The sequence below is a fragment of the Alligator mississippiensis genome, chromosome 16 (genome assembly GCF_030867095.1).
Source record: "Alligator mississippiensis isolate rAllMis1 chromosome 16, rAllMis1, whole genome shotgun sequence".
Taxonomy (NCBI): domain Eukaryota; kingdom Metazoa; phylum Chordata; order Crocodylia; family Alligatoridae; genus Alligator; species Alligator mississippiensis.
Window position 1 is genome coordinate 1,032,484 of NC_081839.1, and position 23,892 is coordinate 1,056,375.

Here is a 23,892-nt window from a genome sequence, read left to right on the forward strand (position 1 = left end):
TAAGCCTCCAAAGTCGTCAAAGCCAACCTGGGTAACTAAAACAATAATTAAATACATGGAGAAGCCAGAAGGGGGGATGCAAGCACTAGAGCAGGGCAGGATCACAGGCCAGAGGTGGAAGAAGGGTGTCTTTTTAACTCCTACCTGCAAGCAGCTCCAAGCCTGTAAGCTTTACCTAGGCAAAAACTCAAAGGCTCACAAAAGCAGATGGAAAAACAAAAGAGGTAGCAAAGATGGCTTCTAAAGGCTGCTATCAGATAGGGACATGCCTACAGGTTGGAGACATCTATCCAGACTGACTCCTGGCAACTAAAACTAGACAGACAGACAGAGAGGCTACTTCTGCGAGGTGTGGGGTACTCTGTGAAGGGCTGCACTGCCTTGCTAGCTATAATCTTCACCCATACAGTTCATACCAAGACTGAACCTCAGCCCCGTTAGCCTGAAGGCGACTCTGACACCTGTGCGACTTGTAGCACAGCAACACACAGGAGATGCTGTTATCAGCACTAAATCTGTCAAAATGACGCTTGAGAAATCAGTGTTAAGATCACTGAAGCATCTGAACATAGACAAGGTCCAGGAAGAGAAAAACCAGGAGCTGCCCACTAGCGGGAGAGGAACGTCTATCTGCAGAGTGGAAAACCGGCCACTGAGCAGCATGCTGAGGACGTGGCTGCTGAGCCGATGTGGGGAAACAAGGGTGGAAACTACTGGCACGTTGTGCAAGATCCAGCGGCCTAGATCATCAGCCTGTGCAGCTGACTCCACCGGGGCTACACCGACCGGTACCAGCTGCACTGGTTCAGCACGTACATGACACACAACTCAGGGACGCAGGCAGCAGGAAACAGCAGAGAGCGTGGGGGAATTTACCGAACAAGTATCCTCTTCAGTAGCTGCTGATCTCCTTCAGAGTAGCCAGGCCAGTCCTTCTGCACCTCTTTGTACATGCAGTCTTTCAATGTAAAAGTGCTGTCCTTGGCACTCAGATTTGCCACCTAAAATGGAAAAGTAATTTGCAGGACACATTAGGATTTGGTTCTCACAGTTTACAAGAAATCCAAGAAAGACTTAAGGAAAACTGCAGCTGATGTAGCACAGTAACAAGCGCCAGCAAGCACCATGTTGAATACCGGCTTCTACACTCTTCACCAAAACGTGCCGTCCCTTTTTTACAAAAGTGGCAGGACAATAGTGGAATATTCACTTACAAAGCACACATCAAATTATGGACATACAGGTGCAACACTGGGGTTCAAGTGGAACAGTCATTTGTCATTTTTAATGTCTAATCATTGACGCTAAATGCTCAGAGAAGCACTGGGAAGCAACCTTCCCCCCAGCAATAGGCAGACAATTTACTGAACTGCCTAAGATGATGCAGCCGATACCAAAGCTGTGAGGGTCCAAGCAGTTAAGTGCCGCCACATGACAGACAGTATCTGGCTGGCAGAGAAACAGAGTTAAAAATAAAGATGCAATATTCCTTCAAGGCAGTGGAGAGAACACTTTCCTAGTACTCTGCGAGCACCCCGATATGTCTGTATGGGGCACAGTTAAACACAGCAGAACAACCTGCTTGCTCCCATCAGAGAAGAAAGAAACCAGTTCAACTCCAATCAGGAAGATGGTGAAACAGAGCCTTGTACTCCTAAGCTCTACAAAGTGGCCCCTCATCCCACCAAATGCAGCACATGGGCCTAGGAGGCTTTTTATCCATTTTGTCAAATCCTTCCACAGAGATTTCTTTCATTCAGAGGCAGTATTTGAGGCCTGACAGGAGACCCTGCTGGGACCAAGAGAAACAAGCCAGGATGGGAACAACTTAGAGCTGCCGACCAGCTTGGTCTTTCAATCATTTTAGACTGAAAATCGGGCTGAGAGCTGCAGTTGACAGCTCATCTGGAGGAAAGAAGGTTAATACAAAATGAGTAACTCCTCCGTGTTGGGGGAACAAGCCTTTGGAAGGGAGCAGCAGCAGTTTGCAAAGCAACTGCACAGTGTCACAGCCTCTTCACGTGCATTGCACACGTTTGCAGAATGGGAAACGGAGGTGCCAACACAAAGTGACTTGCCCGAGGTCACACTGGAAGCTGGCAGCGCTGGGACTGGAATATCAAATCTCACAGGCTCAGGCCCTGCTCTGTTGTCAACTGCACTTGAAATTGGAAGCAGCTCTCTTGTGTAGTCGGTGCACACTGTTCATCTGGCTGCAGCTTCACTGCTTACCCAGTGCTGCAACGGCTGTGTTTTAGGTGGTGTTTGTGCAATGCCAGACTCCCTGACAACAATGTTTGGAAGTGTGCTACTATATCATCCATGCACGTTAAGTAAGGCACCTTCATAAAAACAGAAAGTAAAGGAGGAGCAGGAAATATACTATCTATCTAACAGGAAACACCATGTCACAATCTCATGTGCATTTGCTTCATCACAGCTGGATGTGGCCTAATGCTTTAAGCCACTGTTAATTTACAAGAAAAAGGGTTCTAGGCAGCTAAATGCTGCGAAGCATTCCAGATACGAGAGAGATAGAAGCAGGCGGTTATCAGCTTACAAGACCAACACTTTGTTTTTCCTTTTGGTTCTGTCACTGTTCCAAAACCCGAAGCCAGCCAAGATGAACTTCAGTTCTGTCGTGCATTTAAGCTACCCAGTGAACATACCCAATGTGAAAAATAAACCAGAGAATCTCAGCTTGATTAGGCCCCAAGTTTTTTGCCTTTCCTAATGCATCTTCAGCGTGCCAGATGCTGTAAAGAAGGGCTTACAACAGAGGTAAAACAGCTTCTCAGGACTGTCTGAACAACTTTGCACTCCAGCCAGACCTAGGTACAAAGCAACTCTTGGGGCCTGGGCACTCCTCATCCTCCAAAGTGGTGCCTTCTCAGAAAATGAGACTGTTAGTCCAAAAAGCAGAAGTCTGGTCTGGAAATATGGACCACAAAGGAAGTGGCAGCTGGGCACACTTGGGCAAGGCAGGGAGCAGTTGCCATATGAGAAGACTAGAAAGGCTAGGATTCTTTAGTTTGGAAAAGAGGAGGCTGAAGGAAGATATGATGGAGGTCTGTAACACCATGAAGGGTGTAGACCAAGTGAACAGGGAACTGTTGCTCACAAAGTCCCAGAAGACTAGACCTTGGGGACACCCACTGAAATGAGAAGACAGGTTTAAAACAAGAGAAAGTAGTTTTTCAATGCAATGCCTAGTTAACATGTGGAATTCATTGCCACAGGAGGTGGCAAAGGCAGAGAGCAGTGCCAGGTTCAGCAAGGGACTAGCCACATTCAGGGATGACAGATCTACTAACAGGTGTTGAACAGAATATTTGGAGGCATTTCCTCTGGCACCTCTAAACCGACAGTGGTGGTGCCAGGGAAGGTCGTGAATAGGGGACAGACCACTCCACTGAGTGCTCTCTCTCACTGTCACAGACAGGATACTGGGCTAGAGGGACCATGGGTCTGACCCAGTCTGGCTCTTCTTATGCAAGGCATTTCAACACAGCCAGTATTTGGTAGCTCATCTGCATTTGCAGGTGGTGCCGAGCAGGGACAGTTTTAGAAGTAGTGTTTCCAAATAACCCAGCTACAGCATTCTCTCAGTCATGCTGATGGTGCTGCAACTAGAAGACAGCAGTGTGGTAGAGGTTTGTGACTATTCATAACAGAGGATTTCCATGCTGAGCCTTTGCAGCAGTCAGAAATGCAGACTTTCCTAGCACTGTTCTTAAAAAAAATTGAAAAAAAAGGTTTAGTGGATTAATATCCAGGGCAGGAGCTGGTCACACCGGAGTGATTAACCAATTTAGCTAACGATTTGTGGCGTGTCCCTGGGCAAGCCACCTCCCCTCTTTGCCTCAACCTGGTAATGCCAAGACACGAAGAGGTGCGCTGAAGGGTGGTGAATGTGTGAGGTGCTTTGAACAGGTAAATGCAATGCAAGTCCTAAAGATATTTCCTGCAACTCTCCAAACGGTGCATTCACCAAGTGAAAACACCAGGAGTTACTGAACTGATACAACAGGAAGACAGCTTTGATGTCCATCACACAGGAACACACTTGGCAAGAAGCTGCCCGATCTTCACGGCTCAATGCTTAAATACAATTCCTTTATGATGACAGCATGACTCGAGAGCAGCCCAGGGACCCCAAGTGTGGAGGAAAGATAGTTTTCCCCACTTTTTATGGAAAATAGTGCATGTGCTTATTATATATGGTATATCTTTATGCATGTACTACAAGAAATAAAATGGAGACAGTTTACTGGTTACATCTATTCAAACTCAAAGGCTCTTCAGTGTTTACCACAAAGCCATAAAAGCAAAGTGGCACAGTTTGGGACTGAGTGTCTTAGTCACTCCAGTGCAGTTTGAAGTGTGCAAGCAACAGGAACTACTTGTAAATCTGGCCTTATCTGGTGGACTGAATTAGTACAGATCAGTTACAAACACTTAAAATTGAAAATGCTGAGGGACTTCTGCTGTGTGCCTAGCAAATAACAGTGACTTATGCCTTATCTAGTCAGTCAGCTCCTACTGGGCATACCCATTAAAGAAAATTAAGCTACAGCTTATCAGCTGGATAGACTAAGTATGTGCTAATAGTAAAAGTCTGTCCACATAAATGACACCATATCTGTCTTTGCAAGTCAGGCAACTATCTAGGTAGGAGACAAACCTGCTGCAGGAAGCTGTCCAGCAAATCCTTGTCCTGCTGGGAAAGTCCATCCTTCTGCAATCTGAGAATAAGTTCAGGTTTCTTATAGGGCTTTAGTGCCAGTAAGTGCACAACCCTATCTCTGAAGGGTCTCTGGGAAATCGCACTATTGACTCTCTTTATTGCACTGGCAAGGTTGATTGGTGTTGGGCGCTTCCTTGAGGGAACAGCATCCGAAGCTCCTGGTGCCGGTTTACGCACCTGAACCTTCTTGCCTAAAATGAGATGAAAACTCAGTGAACTGCAGGAGCCACCTTGGCAAATGCTGGACTTCACAACATGCATTTGGTACATAACAGCACAGAGCCCTGGCAGGCGGCAACGAAGGACAAACATACACCACCTAGGACAGATACTCTGCAAACTGGAAGAAGATTCAAGTCAGCCTTGGAGAAAGTAACAGGGAATTTAAAACCCCAGCACCCCATGCTGCAAACCTGGCTATTCTTGGCTTTGAGCCGCAGACTATACCTGGATCCTCCGTGTTTATCACAATTGTACGCATCTCTAGTCAGTGTAGCCAAATGTTTCCCATGACAAGGAATGTGGAGAGAGCTGCAGCAGTGGCGAGAGCAAACTGGTCAACGGGAGGCTCCCTGGCTGCTGATCTCAGCTAAACCGCTTCTCCCGCAGATGTTTCTGCTTTTAGAACAATAGAAACTTTATGGGTCTGGCTCCCCCCTCCTCCCACCCAACAAATCTGAGGACAGGAATGGGGGCCAACACTAATACACTTGTCCATTCATCCACCAAAATGGCCATTTTAATGTACGAGTTGTTTCTATTTTTAAGTAGTAATGGTTTCATCCTCTTCATGTGTGCGCGCACAGACTGGAGAATGGCTAAAAGGTTTTAAAAGAGTCAGTTCAAGTCCCTAAAGACAGCTTTCTCAATTCCATTTTAGGAGTTCTGCTTTTATTTATTTCCTTTTACTTATATGCAAATAGATTATTTGTTCCAGCTACCACTTAACGCCAGAACTTATCTTTTCACTGGAGGCTCCTTGGAAGTGATGTGGAAGCTATGCTGCTTCACTTGCCAGAAGAACAAGCATTTCTCCTGTTAAAAAAAAACCCCATAAAACTGACTGTTCCTTTATCCAAATGAAGGGACAGCTTTCAATAAAGAGCCAGATTCCTGCACTAATCTGAATAGGCTCCCGCGATACAGAATATGCCAAAGAGTAACGCAGGTGGGGTAACCAAGACCCCCAAATCTTCATATATTCCTCAGAACAGCAATATATATTTTACATATCACCATTTTAGAAGCAGGCACAGCCATCTCACTCAAAAAACCCTCACCTTAAATTATACTGGCACAAGCAAATTCCAGGCATTTGCTGCCAGGATCTCCCTTCAGCTTAGCAGTACTCTGCTCCTTGGAAGCCGTATTTTCAACTGAGTCATCTAAAGAGACGCTGGTGCCTGTGTGCGCTGTTTGTTTATTCTACCAAAATGCTGGTTGCATAATTTTAAAGTCACCATTTCCTGGGATCCGATTACAAGTTTGATGCAAGTAAGTGAGGTTTTTTTGATTTGTGATGTTGAGAGACGTCATGAGAACAGGCTTGTGAGGTTTCAGACTTTCCTTGTTTTTTGGCCAAGTCAGAAGCACCAAAAAGCACCCACTGTTTTTGTGGCATTTCATTTTATGGCTGGAACCAAGAGGTTTAGAGCTGCATACCCAGACTGTGAGTTAAATCAAAGCACCCAGAGGCTCCGAACGTACGGTACGTTCAAGGGTTAGGCTACTGTACCAAGCGGCATTGCTCATCACAAATTTTCATACTTAATGCTGAATGCCTTTCACTTCCCAGCTATTGCTGTTTGAGTGGATACCACACATTACTACAAACTACACATGTATGCAGAAGTGCCGCCTCCATTTTTTTAGCTAAGCATTAAGTAGCCTGTCTTCTCTCCAGCCAACGAGTTGCATGCTGGTGGTTCCTGCAGGCCTGATGCACAGGGTATCTATGCCCCTGAGCTGGGGAGCAAGACCACCGACCTGCCCTCCTCCGACCTGCCCTCCCCCGTCTACTCCACACACACCTGACAGGCTGCCATCATCTCACTGTGCCACCCCTTGCACGGCCGCACCTTCATTTTAAATCAAGTGGAAAAGGTTTTGGTAGGAATGTTTGAGAATCAAAGCTTTATTCTCACTTGCTTTCTTGGAATCTGCTCTCTCACTGGCCCAACAACTTAAGCTACTTACTGCAATGCTTTCAAATGCTAAGAGCTAAACAAAATGATCCTCTACTGTACAGGAAATCAATGCATTTCCTTCCTGATTATGATCTTGCATCTCAGCTCCGAGCGCCTGGCTCGCGAAACAATGAGTCGGGCAATTCTACGTTCTGCAACTCACCATTCTCTTCGCAGACATCCTCCGAGGAGTCGAGGCACTGGAGCACGTGAACCATGAGAAAAGCCAGCTGCCCCATGCCAAGGCCTGTTTCTGCATCACCCCAGTTCTACCAGATTTTGACAATGGACACGTCCGGAAGGATACGAGGCCCTGGCAAGCACCTCCAAGCCTCAGCGTGGAGCCAAACATGGGCCCTGCATTGTTTTGTTCCCCAGTTAAGCTTCTGCCCTCAGTTTTCAGGACAGAATGGTTCCTTCAGGGGCTGCAGGAGGTATCAAGAGCTTAATCCCTTTGACTGAACCTGAACACATCCTCCCATGACATTTCATGGTTCTCCTAAAAGGGCACGTGTGCGCCCAGGTGCTGGAAGAGCACTCATGGTTCATACTTGTATGCCTGGGTTTGCTAGCCAGCAGCCTGCCAAGAAACACTGGTGAAGCAGTGCAGCAATTTGCTCCCAGGGTCACTGAACAACAGAAATAAGGCATGGGCTATAAAAATGCTCAGCAAGCAAACTGCATAGTTGTCTGCTGCCACACAGGAGCAACAGGACTCCCAGTATCTGGTGGGTAACCCTTCTACATTCAGCATCTTTGCCTTTGAAAAGTCACTACCAGTAAACTAGTGTGAAGGTACCAGAGCTGCATACACCACCTGCTGCTGCTGAACAGGAAAGGACTTGAGGAGATACAGGCATTTGCTTTCACACCACTTGCAGCCAGGAACAGACAACACACTGACATCCCATCTGCAGGCAAAAACCAAGTGCGGCACTTTTAATCAAGGTGCTTCTTACCCATGTATCGCCCTCCAGGTTTAATGACTATCGCGCTTCGGCTGCGAGTTTCCTCCTCAGCTTGTGCCATGCTCTCCTTTGCCTTCTGGTAGGAGTCATCAGTAGCGCACACAGTGATTTTATCCTGTATGCTTCCAAGACAGTCCAGCTGGATATTCCCACTGCTGCAAAAGAAGTGTGATACCAGATGCTATCAAGACTGAAAACAGACACACTTTTGTTGTCTTGTGTGTGGTATCGAGTACCTGAAGCAGCTGTGCAGATACAAAAACTTTTGCCCAGTAAATAAATTGATATATTCCATAGAACTACATGAACACCAGCAGATTCTTCGCACATGCGGAGAAGTTCGACAACGTGAGCTGTTGAGTGTGCATTTCCCTCAGCCAGGTGGTAAAGAAATAATTGCACCCACATGGCTCCACTACCCACCTGAGCGGCTCGGAATACCTAATGAACAGCAAGACTAATATTCCTGGAAGGTATTAACTCCATTTTCTGTGCTGAAAGTGAGGTTTAGAGAGGTTCAGTGACCTAAGCATGCTCTCTCAGAAAGGCTGCAGCAGATCTGGGAACAAGCCCAGCTTTCCGAGCACCATGTCCCAAGTGCCCCACCCATGAGACCATCCTTCTGCACTTGGCATTTCAGCAAAATATATTCAAGGGCAAACTTGCTTCTCTAGGAACTAATGAGCAAAAGCTGAGTTACTGGTGTAGCCGAGGGGAGTGACAAAACAAAGTTCACTGCCACTATCTTGGAGGTTTTTAAGGCCTGGCTCAAAGCCCTGGCTGGGATGCTGTAGTTGGGGCTGGTCCTGCTGTGAGCAGGGGGTTGGACTAGATGTGACCCCCTGAGCTCCCTTCCACCCTCATTTTCTATGATTCTATCCTTATTTGCAAGTGTTTGAATTCTTTCCAGCTACTTTTTCCTGCTTCTTCCTATCACTTGGCAATACCAATAAAAGTCTCTCTCTCTCTCTAGCATTTTAATGCTACAAATCTGGTGGGAAGCAACAGGGAGGGAAGAGGATGCTGTATCCCAGATGTTTACAGATACTTGGATCTTGCAAAAGTCGTCTGTCGGTCAGACTTGCTATTTACTTGTTGCTCGGTGCCTAGCCCCGTTTCCAAGATATCTGTCTGCAAAGGTTTGTTCCCAACTGCGCACCCGCCTGTCCTGAAGGCAGAGCCCTCCTTCATCTACATTGCTCTGGGGGCAGGGGCAAGCTATTACTCCTCTCAGCCTTTTTAGTCTGGATGTGCCCCAAAAAGGGGATGGGGCTGGCTCTAGTCAAGTGTTCTCACAGAGAATTTCAACAGATGGGCCCCAGACACGAGACTGCTCAACAGTAGGCTGTCGCCCATAGCAGCCACCAGGATTTTTACAGCCGACTTCAGCGGAGCAGAGACAGGGCAGCCCTGGGGGTCCTGTAAATTCCACCTGAAAGTTTGTAGTGAAACTGTTTAAACCAGATTGTACGGCTGCCCATGCCTGCAGCAGAACCGTGAGAGTGATACGGCTCAAGGGTTCACACAGGGAGGATCACAGGCAGTGGCTTCCGAAACAAAGTTGGGGGCAGCTATAAGGATTATTCAGTGGGCACGTATCAGTTTTTGGGACTACTGATTCATGTCAAGCGGGATCAGGAACGGCTGGCTTTGTCTAAAGCTCCTGCACTGCTGCCGCCAGCTTCCTGTGATGGCAGCAAAACAGAAGAATTAACTTGACTAATAATCACCAGCCTTGTAGCAGCCATGTTTTCTAAACCTTCCCCAAGGAGAGCTGGTCAGTGTGGTGGTTAAAACACAGCCAGCCAGCATTGTGCTAGCACCTCCACCGACGCTGCGGCTGGAACAGCAGCGACTGCAGAAAGCTTCAAGGAAAGGAGTCCGCGGACACAGGCTGTAGAGTAACAAAAAAGCTTCCAGGATATGAAGTTGGGTATGACCTAAATATACCAACCATGACAGCTAGAGAAACAATGCTGGGCAGGCAGAGAGGTTCTTCTGTGGATGTTTCCTCATATACCCACTTGATCTCCCCAAGTAAAAGCAAATATCATTTAGGACATACTTATACTTCCCTTTAGTCCTCATAGAAGTAAAGACTTCATTTTAATGACAGGCTTGCAGGCAGGACAAGGTAAAAGGAGACAGCTCCCTCCTCACCTGGGGTAGTACTCACCTGGATACATACTGCTGGATACAGTCAAAGCTCCCCTGGGGGCTGTCCTTGCCAATATTTGAAAGGTAAAAGGTAAATGTTCGCACTTCTGTTGGGCAGTCGGGTCTGGGAATCGTGATGTGCTGTTTGGAAGAAAAGTACTAGTTAGCTGGATTGTGCACGGCCATACACTTCTTTCGTTAGCCACTCTGCAAGCCACTAAGCACGAACAAACCCTGGGAACTGCTGCAGAGGAAGCTAGAATCATTCCAACCAAGAGGAGCACTTTGGCAGCATCTTCATGTACTCAGCTGTTGCTTCTCTGAATTCCCTTTTCCAACTACCCATTTTCTTCAGCTCTGCAGTACTAGGAAAAGATTAAGTCTTACCTTGGTCACAAGAGGCTTAGGAACACCCCCCCCCCCCCCCCCCCCCGTTTGCTACACATACAGTAGGGTTCAGTGAGAAGGACAGAAGCATTATGAAATTTGCTGGCAAATGAAATCTAAGGTAGCAGTTGGCTCTTCAAATTCTGGTTTACCACAGCGAGCAGCAATATAAACACATTTAAGGAAGGTATTTCGAGAGGGACGCTTCCTGAAGATCCTACCCTGTCAGCACATCTGCGCTAGAAAATGTTGCCAACATGGCTGCGCTGGTAAAAGCCCCAACGCAGCAGCAATTCTGAATCAATGTCACTGCATCGAATACTTCGAGAGGGTATGCCGGATAGCATTTTGCTTGGTGCTAGCCCTTACACTTGGCAGAATGGTGTCTGAACTAGAAGCAGGAGGGCCTGCAGATGCTGAGCAGAGTGGCACATCTGGACCTCTGCCCCTCTCGGGAGGCTGCACACTGGGCACTGCCATTCAGCTCGTCAGGTTCTGTTTTTTGGAGAGTGCATGAGAGGCATGGGCTCCCTGCACCTCACCGCTGAAACTGGGCTTCTGAGCAGCCAACAGTGCAAGGCACACAGGGTGGGAAGGGAAACCAGGGGGACATGGCTCTGTTCCCAGTGACGAAGGCACTCTCCGAGGGGACAGTCCTGCTTCTAGGACCATTTGTGCACTTTATGTTACACAGTTACTGGATAAGAAGCAGAAGTAACCCCATGAGCAAGAAACGGGAAGGTCTGGCAAGCCCGAGCGTGCAAAAAAAGAGCCAGGCCTTTTGCTTTCCTTCCTGTTCTGGGAGCTTTAGGCTGTGCTTTGGTTGTATTTGCACACTTTGCATCTGTGGAAAACTAAAGGCATTTAAGGGGAAAAAAAAAGTCACTTTATTTTAGCAGCTGGGAATCAAGCAAAATTAAGTATACATAAAAAGCGGCAAAACAATTCAACTGCAAGCCCAAGTGGCTTGGCCCTTGAGAGATATCCTCACCCTAAACAACGCTGCCGACTTCTCAGAGGACAGAGAAAACCAGAAAGACTGAACAAACACGTGCAAAGCCACATGCCCACAGAAGTGAAAGACAGACAAAGGAAGCGGGAGTGAGGAGAGTCAACAGGTCAAAAAGAAAGCTGCACCTGTGCCAGAGCGTGAGCACGAGGCAATGCCCACCTGCCCGTCACCAGCAGAGGGGACTTTCAGAACAGTGCTGGTCAGCTGCCCACCCACACACGCTCCCTCCCGCTCAAAGCGGGCATGCTGGTATCCCGTGTAGGTTGAACTGAAAGCATTCAGGCCAGGTTTCTTTAAGAGTCGTGAGCCAGCACCAGACATGGTGCAATGCAAGTCACTGGGCATCATGACTGTTCTCTTTTAAGAGGTTATAATTCCCTAATGAGATTTCAGAGCTCACGTTGGAGCCTGACCCTGCTGCTATATGAAATATTTAAATCGCACATTAAGCATCCTTTGCAGACAGCTGTATGCACATCTCCAGTACCAGCCTCTTTCTGCTCAATTCCTCACTGGTAAGAGTCATAGGTTAGTCCCACTTTCCTAGCACAGTCATTTTTAAATAAAGTGCTGCTTGGCCCTTTCTTGGGGCTGTTCAGGACCCAACATGGATTGGGCCTCTGGGCCCTTCCCCCAGGTATGAGTGCTGGATCAAAGAGGGAAGCCACAGAGGAATGAATGGACTCTCCATCCTTGCAGGTTTTGAAGACCCGGCTGGACAAAGCCTTGGCTGGGGTGATCTAGTTGGGGCTGCTCCTGCTTGGAGCAGGGGGGTGGACTAGATGTGACCTCCTGAGCTCCCTTCCAGCCCTCATTTCCCCCGATTCTTTGAGTAAGTATGGCTGTCGAAGTCAGCTATTGTTCCAGCCCATATCACCACACGTGCACACAACACATACATTTCACATCTATCCCGTGCCCAACTGCCGGCTATTTATGGCACAAAGTGCTCTATTTGATAATGGCTCTAAGACTTTCCTGGTAGAAGAGGCCAAAAGAAAGGGACTCTGAAGTCTTCCAACAGCCTAGGAAGGTAATTAGAAGTACGGCACAATATGCATGAAGGTCAATTTTCAGAACAGGCAAGAAATGCTTTAGGGAGGAGGGTTTGACCACGCAAGTGCAGCGTTCTCCATGCAGTCCTCCCCAGGCATGGGTAAATGCGTCTGTCCCTCATTCCTAAAACTGGGTTTCCTCATTTCACAATAGCAGGTAAACTGGAAACTCGACTTCACACACGCAAAACAGCTGAGCTACCAAGTCAGAGAGTTGGCACCTGGCTTCAAATGCACTGGTTCTCGTGTGGACGTGTTCCAACTATCAGTAGGACGACAGATCAACTCTTGCACGCCAGCGTCTGTACTGGGAGCCTTGGGCTTCTAGCTCATCTCCATTTGCCCATCTGTAAAACAGGTATAATTCTGACCTACTCTACAAATGAGCTGAGGATATTTAAAGATGCAAACTGCAAACAAAGGGCTCAGGATTAGTCCTTTCTACAGTTTGTTCCCTCTTTCTATATGACTAACTCACTACTATCAATGCTAAGTGAATGGGCGAACAAGCATCTTCATAGAAAAGACCTATCAGATCACTCTGTCCAAGCACAATTGCTCCTTATATAGCACATTTCCTAGTGTTTTGTCCAAAACGCTAGGACCAGAACACAAATTAAACAACCTAATGCAACTTCTTACACTGGACTCCTGGAGTGCCGGGTTTGGGCACTTTTGTAGAATCTCGGTGACCGTTACAAAGCCGGCTTCCTCAAGGGACACGCCGAGACAGAAGTGACAAAGTCTGCAATGAATAGTGATGTTAAGATCTGCCTCTTTCAGTACTGAAAAGCATCCTAGGCAAATCGACAGCATCTAGGAATTATTTTTAGATAAGGCAGAAAGCCTCTGACCACCCAGTGATAAGGGCTTTAACGCAGCCCCCTTGCTGGTGTCCCGTAAGTGCCATGCCACATAACCACTAAATGGCTATTTTTGAGCATCACAGATGTGACTTTTGTTCTCTATTATAAGCAATCGTTCGAAACACACTACATAGATGACCGGGAGTTTCAGCTTCACACACTTGTGCCAATGCAAGCCCATGCCAAGAAGTGGGGAAACCATGGCACGTTTCCAGTGAAACTTCTGCTCACGCTTTTGTCAGATATGACGCTTTGATGCAACTTAAGGAAACTTCAGGTTTTAAATGATCTGAACTAGTTTCTTAACCCTGTTTCTCTACCCTGGCTGGTCTTCCTCATTAGCACCTGCAAATCTGACCCAGCTGAACGCCTTCCTGAAACAGAAAGGGCTTGAGCCATTCTGGCTCACTTCAGCTTGCATCACCTGCTCCATTTCAAGAACTAAACTATTGAAATATTTGAATATTAACTGTCGCCCCACATATTACTATGGACATGATGACAAAGTCAGCCACAAGACGGTGACGTGACTCCTTGCTGGGAAAGTTGGTCACAAAACAGTGCTCGTTTGATGGGGCACATCCCACAAACCAAGGAACTCAGTTTCTGATGTCTCGTGATCTGTCTCCTAACATTAGGAATTTGAAATAAGCAATCATGAAGAGGAAAGGTATTTTCAGACAATTAATGAAGAGCTGGAAGACAGGTAGCTATATGCACCTCGGACCAAAACTAACATTACAGGTCAATGAAAGAGAATGTGTACACAATCCTTTTTTAAACGGGTAATGCAGATTCAGCTGTTATGGAGAGCATTTCTGAAGGGTTAACACCACACGGAGAGAGCAGGCGTTTTAAACCTATTTTTCACCCTTCTCTTCTACCCCCAGATATTCCAAATAACCCAAAGATTTTTCCTCTTTGCAGGAGCGGTGCATGCAAGGAAAAAAACACCTTTTCAAGCCATGCACTGCTAGACACTTCTTTAACCGGCACTCTGTGAATACAATCCCAGATGCAGAACTTTCTGACCCTCCAAAGTGACATCAAAATCATTTCCATAGCAACGTGCACTGCAAGGTGACAAAAGGCAGCATGCGAGGGGATTAAGGTAGAGTGGAAAAAACAAGCAAGTCCATTCCAAAAATAAACAGGGGCTCAACAAAAGGAGTCCAGCCTGATCATCTGGATTTGGGAGCTCCTGAAATGACTGAATTTAGCTCTTATCTGTTCCATTTACATTCGAGGACACTCACCAGAAAGTGTTTAAAGCCAAGCTGCTAATTCCTTAAAGCAAGGCTCTATCTTGACATATATACTACACTTAAAAGCAGATGGTTACACAGCTGCCAGCGTCTTGTCCTACTCCGTAAAAATAATAAAAAGGACAAAGAGCTCTTTCTGTCTGCCCCAACTGAAACTGGTTCTCGCTCCCTTCAAAGCTCTACCTTTGGCCTTTACTTGGCAGCGCAATTAATTAAACAGCTGACAACAAGGCAAGCAGAGGTCAGCTCTGTCCTGCCAACAGCCCCTCTTTCCACCCACAATGCCTCTGCGCACTTCATACTGTGCAGGTCTCAATGTTTCACTCTTTAAATGGCAATGTCAGATATAATCACACTGCTTAACTCCCTTTTCATTCAACCCAGACTATAATTACATGCGACTGACAGCTCTTTCCATTTGAAAGCCCTTCTTGGGAAGCACTGAGTTATGGGATGAAAATAATAAAACACTGTTTTCTTAAAATATGTTCTAATTACCCACATTGTTTCAAAAAGGGTTTTTTGTTCCACGCAGCCCCTACACACCCTTGGTCCAAGAACGCTGGCCCCGGGTTGAGCGCAGCATCACATCAACCTCAGCCTTGCCAAGTACAGGGATGCACTGGCTCAGAGCTGTTTTCAAGTCACCGAGATGAATTTTGTCACTGTTAAACCTGCTTCCGTGAAGGTGAAGATCAAGACAGGGAACCAAAAGGGAAATTTCTTCTAACACTCACTTTGACATAGATTTAGCAGCAGTTACACAGAGATCCTTAAAAGCCAAACTGAGTGGGGGTAAGGGAACGGTGGTGTCCCTTGCTGAAAGGGGTGGTTAGTCCCAGCTATCAAGGTTGCCTGATGCTTCATTTCAAAGCCCTGCTTTCAGCTGCTTAGACCTCCACCAAGCTTTGTTTCAGCTGACTTTGTCTGCCAGGTGTCTTGGGCTGAATTTGTTTATAGTGAAGTTCTGCCAAAAACCAAAGAGAGATGGAGTATTGCTCTTTCCCACTCATTTCCCAGAACCAAAACGTGCTTGCAATTTGCCTTTTAAACTGATGACAACTTGTGTTAGTCTTCCCTGCTTTACTGGACTGCAGAGTTGGCAGGATTGAGATATTACAGGTCTCTGAAGGGTTGGCAGACAGGAGGAGAAGCTAGGAGACCTTTTGTAAAGACATGTATCTCATGCAGGCATTAGTTATGGTTAGGGTGGGTCTGTATGACCTGAGCAGGGAGCAGGAGGAAGGGAGCTCTGTGGGTGCCACCTGCTGAATCAGGAGCAGCAGCACCTTGTTCATGCAGCCCTGCCTCTGGGTTAATTAGCTCTGCTGGGAAGGCCAGGTAATTATGCAAGGCACTGCCTTGCGCTGCGCAGACCTAACTCTTGGCATGTTTACTCTGCAACCACAGAAGGGCCAGAAACGTAGGATTTACTGCAGACAGTGCAGCAAAACCCCACCTCTTTGGCACGGGTTTGAGTCTGTAGCAAACTGCAGAGCCACACAACTGCAGAGCACAGGGGCCAGGAAGAGCTGAACATAATTCTCATTTCATTTTTAACGAGATAACAGGTCTCTAGGCAGAAATGCTTCCCTTTCAGAGGAAGGCCAGTTTTGTTCTGTTCTACTTTACTGCCAGTACAGGGTGGTCTGGGTAAGAAACCCTGCTCATTAAGCTACTGCCTGGAGACTGCCGCAAATAACTAGAAACCAGAGTACAAATCCAATCCACCTCTACTAGAAACTGCTCTTCTGGAGAAGGGGCTCATCTAGTCCATTCCTCAAAGAGTGGCTTCAGAATAAAGCACAAAAATCCTGCAGACTTCTTGTTCTGGATTAAGCTGTCCCCAGGTGGAAAGTTTACCTCTTGAAACTCAATTGTTAGGGGTGGATTATTCTCTGTCAAACTCAGCATTTGGGCCAACCACTTACTTTGATCCCTAAACATGGGCTCAGCAGGAGGTATTTCAGTTTGAAAAATGTTGATTTTTTTTTTAACTGAGTTGTGCCCTCACTTGAACAACCACAATAAAGACAATGGGATCGCATACGCCAAAATGAAGTTTGCTCTGTAGAAAGCACACAACTTGTTTCATACACCAGTGCTACCGAAAGCTGAGCAAACTTGAACTGGAGCCACTGTACATTCCCTTACTGTGTCTTGATGTCAGACTAGAAATGACTTCTTAAAAGGGAATTATTTAAACCAAAAACAAAGGTAAGGAGTTAAGGCAGCTAACTCATTTAATAAATCTCATTCCCATGCATCTCATTGCTTTCAGAAGGCCGAATTTCGAGGCAAGCAATAGTTCACAGCAAAGAAGTGCATCAAGGACCAGGCAGGAGGTTTAAAGCTGAATTCTTCTTTTTGCACTTAAAAGCCCCGAAGTTAACACACACCTTTTCATATTTAAAGATCTACAAATGGCAGTTGCAAAATGGATTGGAAGCGCCGAGTTACTTTAATAGAGATAACAGCAATTAAGCCTCTACGCTGTCAGTAACCGGGAAGACAGTTTAATGCTTCTATAAATATCTTTGATGAATGCAGCATTAAGAACAGAACTTATAAAGGAACCAAGACTCCCGAATGAAGAACTTGGTGGTATACTTGGGGTTGGGACAAAAGAACAATGTACAGCGAGCTGGAAGGGGCAGGGACTTACTGTACTAACCCACTGTCTGAAAGCACTTGCCCTGAGGTGAACCCGCAAGCTAACCCAAGGCAGCTTACACCTCAGTGAAATGGGTCTAAAGCTGTCTCACTTCGGCTTTTATTTACCACAGGGTCAGCACGTTCAGACAGCTACCATGGAGCAGCCCGGGTGCAGCGAGTCCAACTCCCCGCTCCGTGTTCATCTGTCCGTGCCTGACGGGAATACGTCAAACCAAAACTCTCGGACACTTTATTCAATCTACCAGCACTGTCCATGTTATTTTGAATATTAATTATTCTTCACACCAGGGCATAGACAAGTCCAATCAACTGAACTTCAATTTTCAGTAATTTCTACTTCCCAGGACTGAGTCTTGCAGCACTCAGCACATTAACTGCACTGAAAACTGTGAATCTGAACCAGACAGCTCCTGGTTGTCCTTGCAACCTGCACTGACATCTTGAAAACTGCCTTTGATCCTGCCTTAGTGCTTGACTAGATGATATATAGCTCCAAGCCAACCCCTTTTCCCCAAGATCCTAAGGATCACTGCATACTCTTAACACATACCAGTGTCAATTTAATTTTTTGGTTTTCCTACTCCACTTGGGAACATGGCCATATACACAGCAGTTAGCAATCCCACTGATATCAATGTTTTCCCTGGACCAAGTTCGGAACGGAGATTTCTTCAATGCTTGCAAGGAGACGGATCACCATTAAAGGTAGAATCCGACCCATGCCCAGGGGACAAGCTCACTGAGGTTAACTGTCCCAAACTGTACATAGATTTACACCCACTGGAAAGCCTTCTAAAGTAACCGATATCAAAAACACAAAAACAAAACTTACCCCTTGGCTCCCTTGGAACTGAATTGATGGTTTCAAGGCCACAGCATTCTACAAAACAAGAAAAAACAGCATTAGACACCACCAAAGTATGCACTACAAATAATTCAATACGAGTCATAGAGAATATGCTTTTAAAAGGGAAGAACTGCATAATTCATAGTACTGTAGTTGATTTTAAGTAGAAAACTGTAGAGGGGATCTGCCCTTGCAGGAGGGGGAAACGCACTCAGAATCAGACCACTAGTTTCTCATGCCTTCAATAGTGGTCAACAGCAAAAAAGTAATAGCCCAAGTTCTTCATCCATGCTACAGAGGGAGACAAAAGAAAAAACAAAGGCGCACAGTCCTAGCCAGCCAACTTCAACAAACCACACAAGGAATTCCTTCCTGATCCTTGCGCTCATTAACTTATACCCTGAAGCACGTCAGAGAGTCGCAAAATCTTGTGGTTTACATTTGCAGTGGTTATGTAGTTATTAGTTAAAAGAAATTAAGAGGTGCTAAAGGGAAAAACTTATCAAAGCATTTGCACAACTTGAAATTTGAACAAATGACTGTTTCACCTGTGTGCAATCAGCATTTCAAAACTGCCAGCAGAGTTAGGTTATTTGATAGTCTGCTCTCTGCATGTCCTCTCATAACATTTCATAGAATAGCATGATGAAGCAAGCTGTTGCTCACAAAAGCTTATCCATTTAATCCAGTTAGTCTATAAGGTGCACCTCTACCCTTCCTTCCACGTATCCAGCAGAGCTCGGCTGGCCACCCCCTTCCAATAGAGAGTCTGTTATTCAGGGGAGTTGCTGTAGCTCTGGCAGAAGAAAAGCTCCTGCCTAGAGACCCACATTCACACCCAGGGCCCCACCTGCCTTACCTTTGCCACTATAGTTAGGCGACAGCCACTTCCCTGGTACAGGTGTGGCCTAACTCTTCGAGGGGTACTGCTTTGGCAGGCTGCTGTAAACACTATTCTGAACCAAGGAGGCAATTGCTCCAACTGTCCACTGAGAAGCAGATGCACATGGCAAATTTCTGGGCACCTTAACCTTCCTTCTGGAGGGAGAGGAATAAGTGAGGAGCAACAAAAGTCACTAGATAGCCTCATCAAGGTTCGTATGAAGGTGCTGATATACTTCAATTTGTATGAAGAGTGTATGTAATTCTGGACTGAGTCTTTTCACTTCCCAAACCATACAAATTTGTCAGGCTCTTTTTTAAAATAGCCCAGTAACCCAGTGCACACATGTTACAGGCAGGACAGAGTACACAGCTAGTGAAAGCAAGCTCTTTTGAGTAAAAAACTTTGCGAATATTTAAGGATGTGTCATTGCAAAATAAATGAGCTTCTCTTTTCATGTGAAAGCAGTTTTCAGAGGGAACGTCCAAGGGAAGGTGCTTTGGAGGGAGATGCACGTACTAATGCAGGTCAGTGACTTTTCTGCACTAAGTGCACACAATAAGGAAAAGCTTCTTGTGCTGTTTGAACATGTCCCGATCTCCTGGCACCGCAGACAAGCCCATTTTTCATTAAGAAACCTCAAAAGTAAAGCATGTGGGTGCAGCGGGTGCCGAGCAGTGAAACAGTTAAGAGCTTGGATGTCCACGCGGCAGAGTTTCCCCAGTCAATCCCGCAGGCCCCATCCAATTGCTTTCAGCTCAGGAGTCTCAAGACTAAGCCATAACATGCTGATGTCAAACTCTTGCTAATAGAGGAAAAGGTTTTTTACTATCAACAAACAAGCTACAAGCAAGTTGAAGCCTGCTGGATTTTCCACTGCACATCCAATACATTTTAAGCGATTCAAATTACTTCCCAAACTGTTACCGAGCCACAGGAGTTTAGGGACAGTGGGATGATGAGTGGTCTCAGATTGGGGGCAGCACTCACTCCTGCTTTGCAGGGTACTGTCTGCAGATAGGAAATAACCTCTACAATAAAACAATCAACAACGTTTCTCTCTTCCTACCAAGATCACTAAATTCCTTGAGCGCCACGACACCACATACCACAGCACTCTGTTCATAGGCAGACGGGCCAGCTTTCGTTCACGGCGTCAGCATGTACTGTACAGTGTGTGTCCATAAAGCCATATGAATGTAATTTAGAGGACAATGATTTTGAAGGCATTCAGAAGCATACTGCCTAAGTGTCTCTTGCATCTAATTTTAGCTTGAAGAAGCTTCTGCAAATAAACCAGGAAGATTACTGAAGTGGAATAAAAAGGCAAAACAACGTACAGAAATACTGTTATGCAAAATAAGACAAATTTGTAATCACGCAAGTCATTTTATAAAAATTCACCTAACAATCAACATTCACTTCCAAACCAGTGCAGCTGGAAGGACTATTTATGCAGGATTCAAACGAGTGAGTCATCAGGTGAATTCACTTACAGACATCAGCTCGTCTTCTCCATTGGGGGCTTGGCCCCTCTTGTACCCAAGTCACCTTTTCTTGCGATCTCCCACAGCCGTGCACCACACTCAGCGCACAACATCGCTGACCTCCGGGAAACTTCGGGGGTCCTGGCTGCTGCTGTACCATTTAAATGAACTATTTTGTCATACTGAGGGTGGGGGAGGCAGGGATCTGTAAGTAGAATAAGCTTCTCTCTTGTGGTGAAAGAAAACTGGCCATTAGGAGTCACCTACCTGCCCATTCCTGCCCTCCCCATGCCCCACAGGTGGTATCATCTTCTTTCTGCAGGTAATGACTTCCCTTAGACGAGGTCTACACAGGGACACTCCAGAAAATTAAGCCAAATTAACTAAAAGTGAGTTGGCCAAACATCCCCATATGGGTCCACACACATTCAGTTTTTAAGCTGTCATAGCTGAGAGCTGAATTAAGGCCGTTTTTGATTCCAGAAAAATCAGACAATCTGAGGTTTCATATGATTTAACTACTTCAGGCAATTCAGAGGTTTCATCTGATTTAGCTAATTTGCCTTGAATTCATAACTGCTAATTTGGATCAACCCCTGTACTATTTTGGGGGGGTTTCTTACCAATTCCCATTGCCATCTCCAAAACTTTGGCATCTTCTGAAAAGTCTTCCAGCTCTCCTCCCCCACTGATGCCCGAACAGTTGAACCTTGATGCTGAGTATGCTGGAAACCCCCATGCTACCCGCCACTGGTGGAAAGCATGGTGCTCTTTCCTGTTTCTTCATTTCCTTCTCAAGAATTCAAAGTTGCACTCTCTGTCTTCAGAAAGACTGTCAGCAACACTGCATTTAGCAAGCCAGCTTTCCCACAGCACAGCTTCGAAGCGGTCGTGTCATCTCGTACGAGTGAGAATTTCTTAGGGACTAGTTTTGCCCACATAATGTTGAGACAAATTAAAAGGCAGGGCTGGTGGAGGGCAAGTTGTCTAAACACTGTCAACCCTAATATAGAGCAACTAGGCTGAGCAGACAGGACACCTGCAGAGCCTGATCTGTCTGAGCTGACATCCTACGCCTATGGTTTCCCCATGAGACAAAAATTAATTGGCAGAAACAAGTGTCTAAAAGCTGACCCTGAAGATGGACTGACTAGAGGCAAGCCCACAGTACTTTGAGCAGTTGGGCTAGCGCTCCAGCGCCGGCCACCTCAAATTTAACAGATCTATAGTCCCAGGCTGCATGGAAGACCACACAACAGAAGTGCCTCATTAGCTGCTTTCCCGTCAGCACACATATTAGTATCTCCATGGTCCCAAGATTGCTGGAAGGAGGAGATTCAAGCCCAAACCAAGTTCTAGTCCCAGTGAGACGCAGATGAAACGCATGAAGCTCCAATAATTGAAGCTTGCTATGTACCGTTCAGAAACTGCATCACTTACTGCAGGGATCTCTCACCCATCAGGCTGGTTGAGTGGCACAGAGCCAGCGAGCAGGCTGGACAGGACCCACGGACTGGCCCCGAGTACTGTGCAGGACTGGCCCCGTGCACGGCATGCAGCACATGGGCTAGTCTGGGGCATGCGGGTCCAGTCCAAGCCCCATGGGCAGCATTGTAGGCCAGATGATAGGGCTCGCGCGCCATATCTGACACCCTTGACTTACTGCTTTCCAAACACAGGAGAGCTGGCAAGACCTCGCTACACATGCAAACGCCCTGCAAGTACTACAGGTTACTGCTGGCTCCTTTCTGCTCCCTATTATTTCCATTTTGAGGCAGCTGAAACCACAAGCTCTAATTATTTGTTTCAAAAGTCATCAAGGTTTCACAGCCACAGAATTGGATGAAGACTGGCATGTTGAGCCTCCTCTTATCTAATAGAAGGAGAAGAGAAAATAGCAGAGATGGTTTTGTGCTGCAACAGAACTGGATTGTTCTCTCCATCCTGGTACACACCTCCCGTGCAGCCCAGCCAAGAATGTGACAGCAGAAAGGTTATAATTTCAGTAGATTTAGTCCTCCAAGATCTAGGCATCAGCATAGACAAGCATCTGGCACCAACAGGGACCTGTATCGTGTTGCAATAAAAGCACATGCTTTAGCCTTGGTACATATCGTCATAATTGAGAGAGATGTCCAAGGAGCCCTACTGATGCACTTGCGTAGAATAAGAAAAGGCATTCGTGTATTCCAGTCAGGAAATAAGATCCTCCCGACCAAAACCGGCTCGCAGGCTTCACACCTCTTCCAGTTCTCTATTTAAATCGCCCAGTGTCCGGGTAGCCTAGCTTCGGAGCTGGCTAGTCAACTTGCAGAATTCAAAGCAGCTTCAGTTTCCAGAACAGAGCTGGAGGTAATACAGAGCGACGAGGAACCCAACACGAAAGCTTTGCACTGAGGGGGCCATACTGCAGACCAGAGATCAAATTTTACAAAGCAAGACGCTCTTAAATGTCTGTACATTATGGCTGCAACTCCCTATGGTTACCAATCCCATAAGCCTGGGTACAAAGATGCCTTGAGGTGCGAGCTGCCCATTCACCTGAAAAGACTGTTCAATACCGAGGCCTCATGATGGGTGCTAGATTGAATGTGAACGTGTGATCGCATAGCAAGCAGGACTCTGCAAACTGGTAACCACAGAGCAGAGAGAGCAGCGTAGGACGAGCATCACAGACTGCTCTTGTCCCCAAGCACACCTATGTCAACAGCAGCTTCACTTCTCCGGTATCTGGTGTGTGCATATCAGCAAAGCTGCCGCTAGCCAAGGCCGGCCTGCTGCCGAAGGTGGACCGTGCTCCCCATTTTATAGCCCCAAACCACTTTTTCTAAAGGCCATCCACAATAGCCCAAACCAAGCATCACCTCAAAGATGTCCCGTGATGGTTTTAGACGACCCGAGACCCCAAAGCAATTCAGTCCAGTGCCTTCAGGATATTTAGAGACTTTAGGCTCTTACACTGCAGGCACATTTTCCAGTTTCTCTGTACGGCTTGAGGAGCTAGAAGCTCACGTAATTCCCCGACTCCTAGAGCTCAGCCTCTGAGAAACCAACTATTTGGAGCCAGCAGCACTGCATTCGGTTCTTTCCAGAAGCAGTTCAATGATTCACCTCAAGAAATACAGATGAGCTGCATACAGAAACAGGGTGCAAAGGCAAAAAAGGAAATGCTAAAAGAAGTTCCCAGCTCCTTTCTTGCAGGCAGACCCAGTAGTAGTGTCCTGGATGGGATGAGGTGGAGGGAAGCAGGGAGGGGAAGGAGCATCATTTAAGGATGGCTACAAAACCGGATACTGGAGAGTAAAACGTTTTATTGCAGGTCGCTGGCCGGCACAGAATAAGCACAAGAGCAGATA

At 46.5% G+C, this 23,892-nt stretch overlaps 1 protein-coding gene across 2 annotated transcripts in view; it reads right to left on the bottom strand.

Annotated features, from left to right (window-relative positions):
* ELL (elongation factor for RNA polymerase II) overlaps positions 1-23,892 on the bottom strand; it is a 62,847-nt gene that overhangs the window by 15,622 nt on the left and 23,333 nt on the right. For both annotated transcript variants that reach the window (XM_019486150.2, XM_019486149.2), the window contains exons 2-6: positions 18,152-18,199; positions 10,078-10,199; positions 7,893-8,056; positions 4,685-4,938; positions 877-1,001 (exon numbers count right to left, since the gene is read on the bottom strand). In XM_019486150.2, coding sequence (XP_019341695.1) covers positions 877-1,001; positions 4,685-4,938; positions 7,893-8,056; positions 10,078-10,199; positions 18,152-18,199 — 713 coding nt within the window. The remainder of the gene's footprint in view (positions 1-876; positions 1,002-4,684; positions 4,939-7,892; positions 8,057-10,077; positions 10,200-18,151; positions 18,200-23,892) is intronic.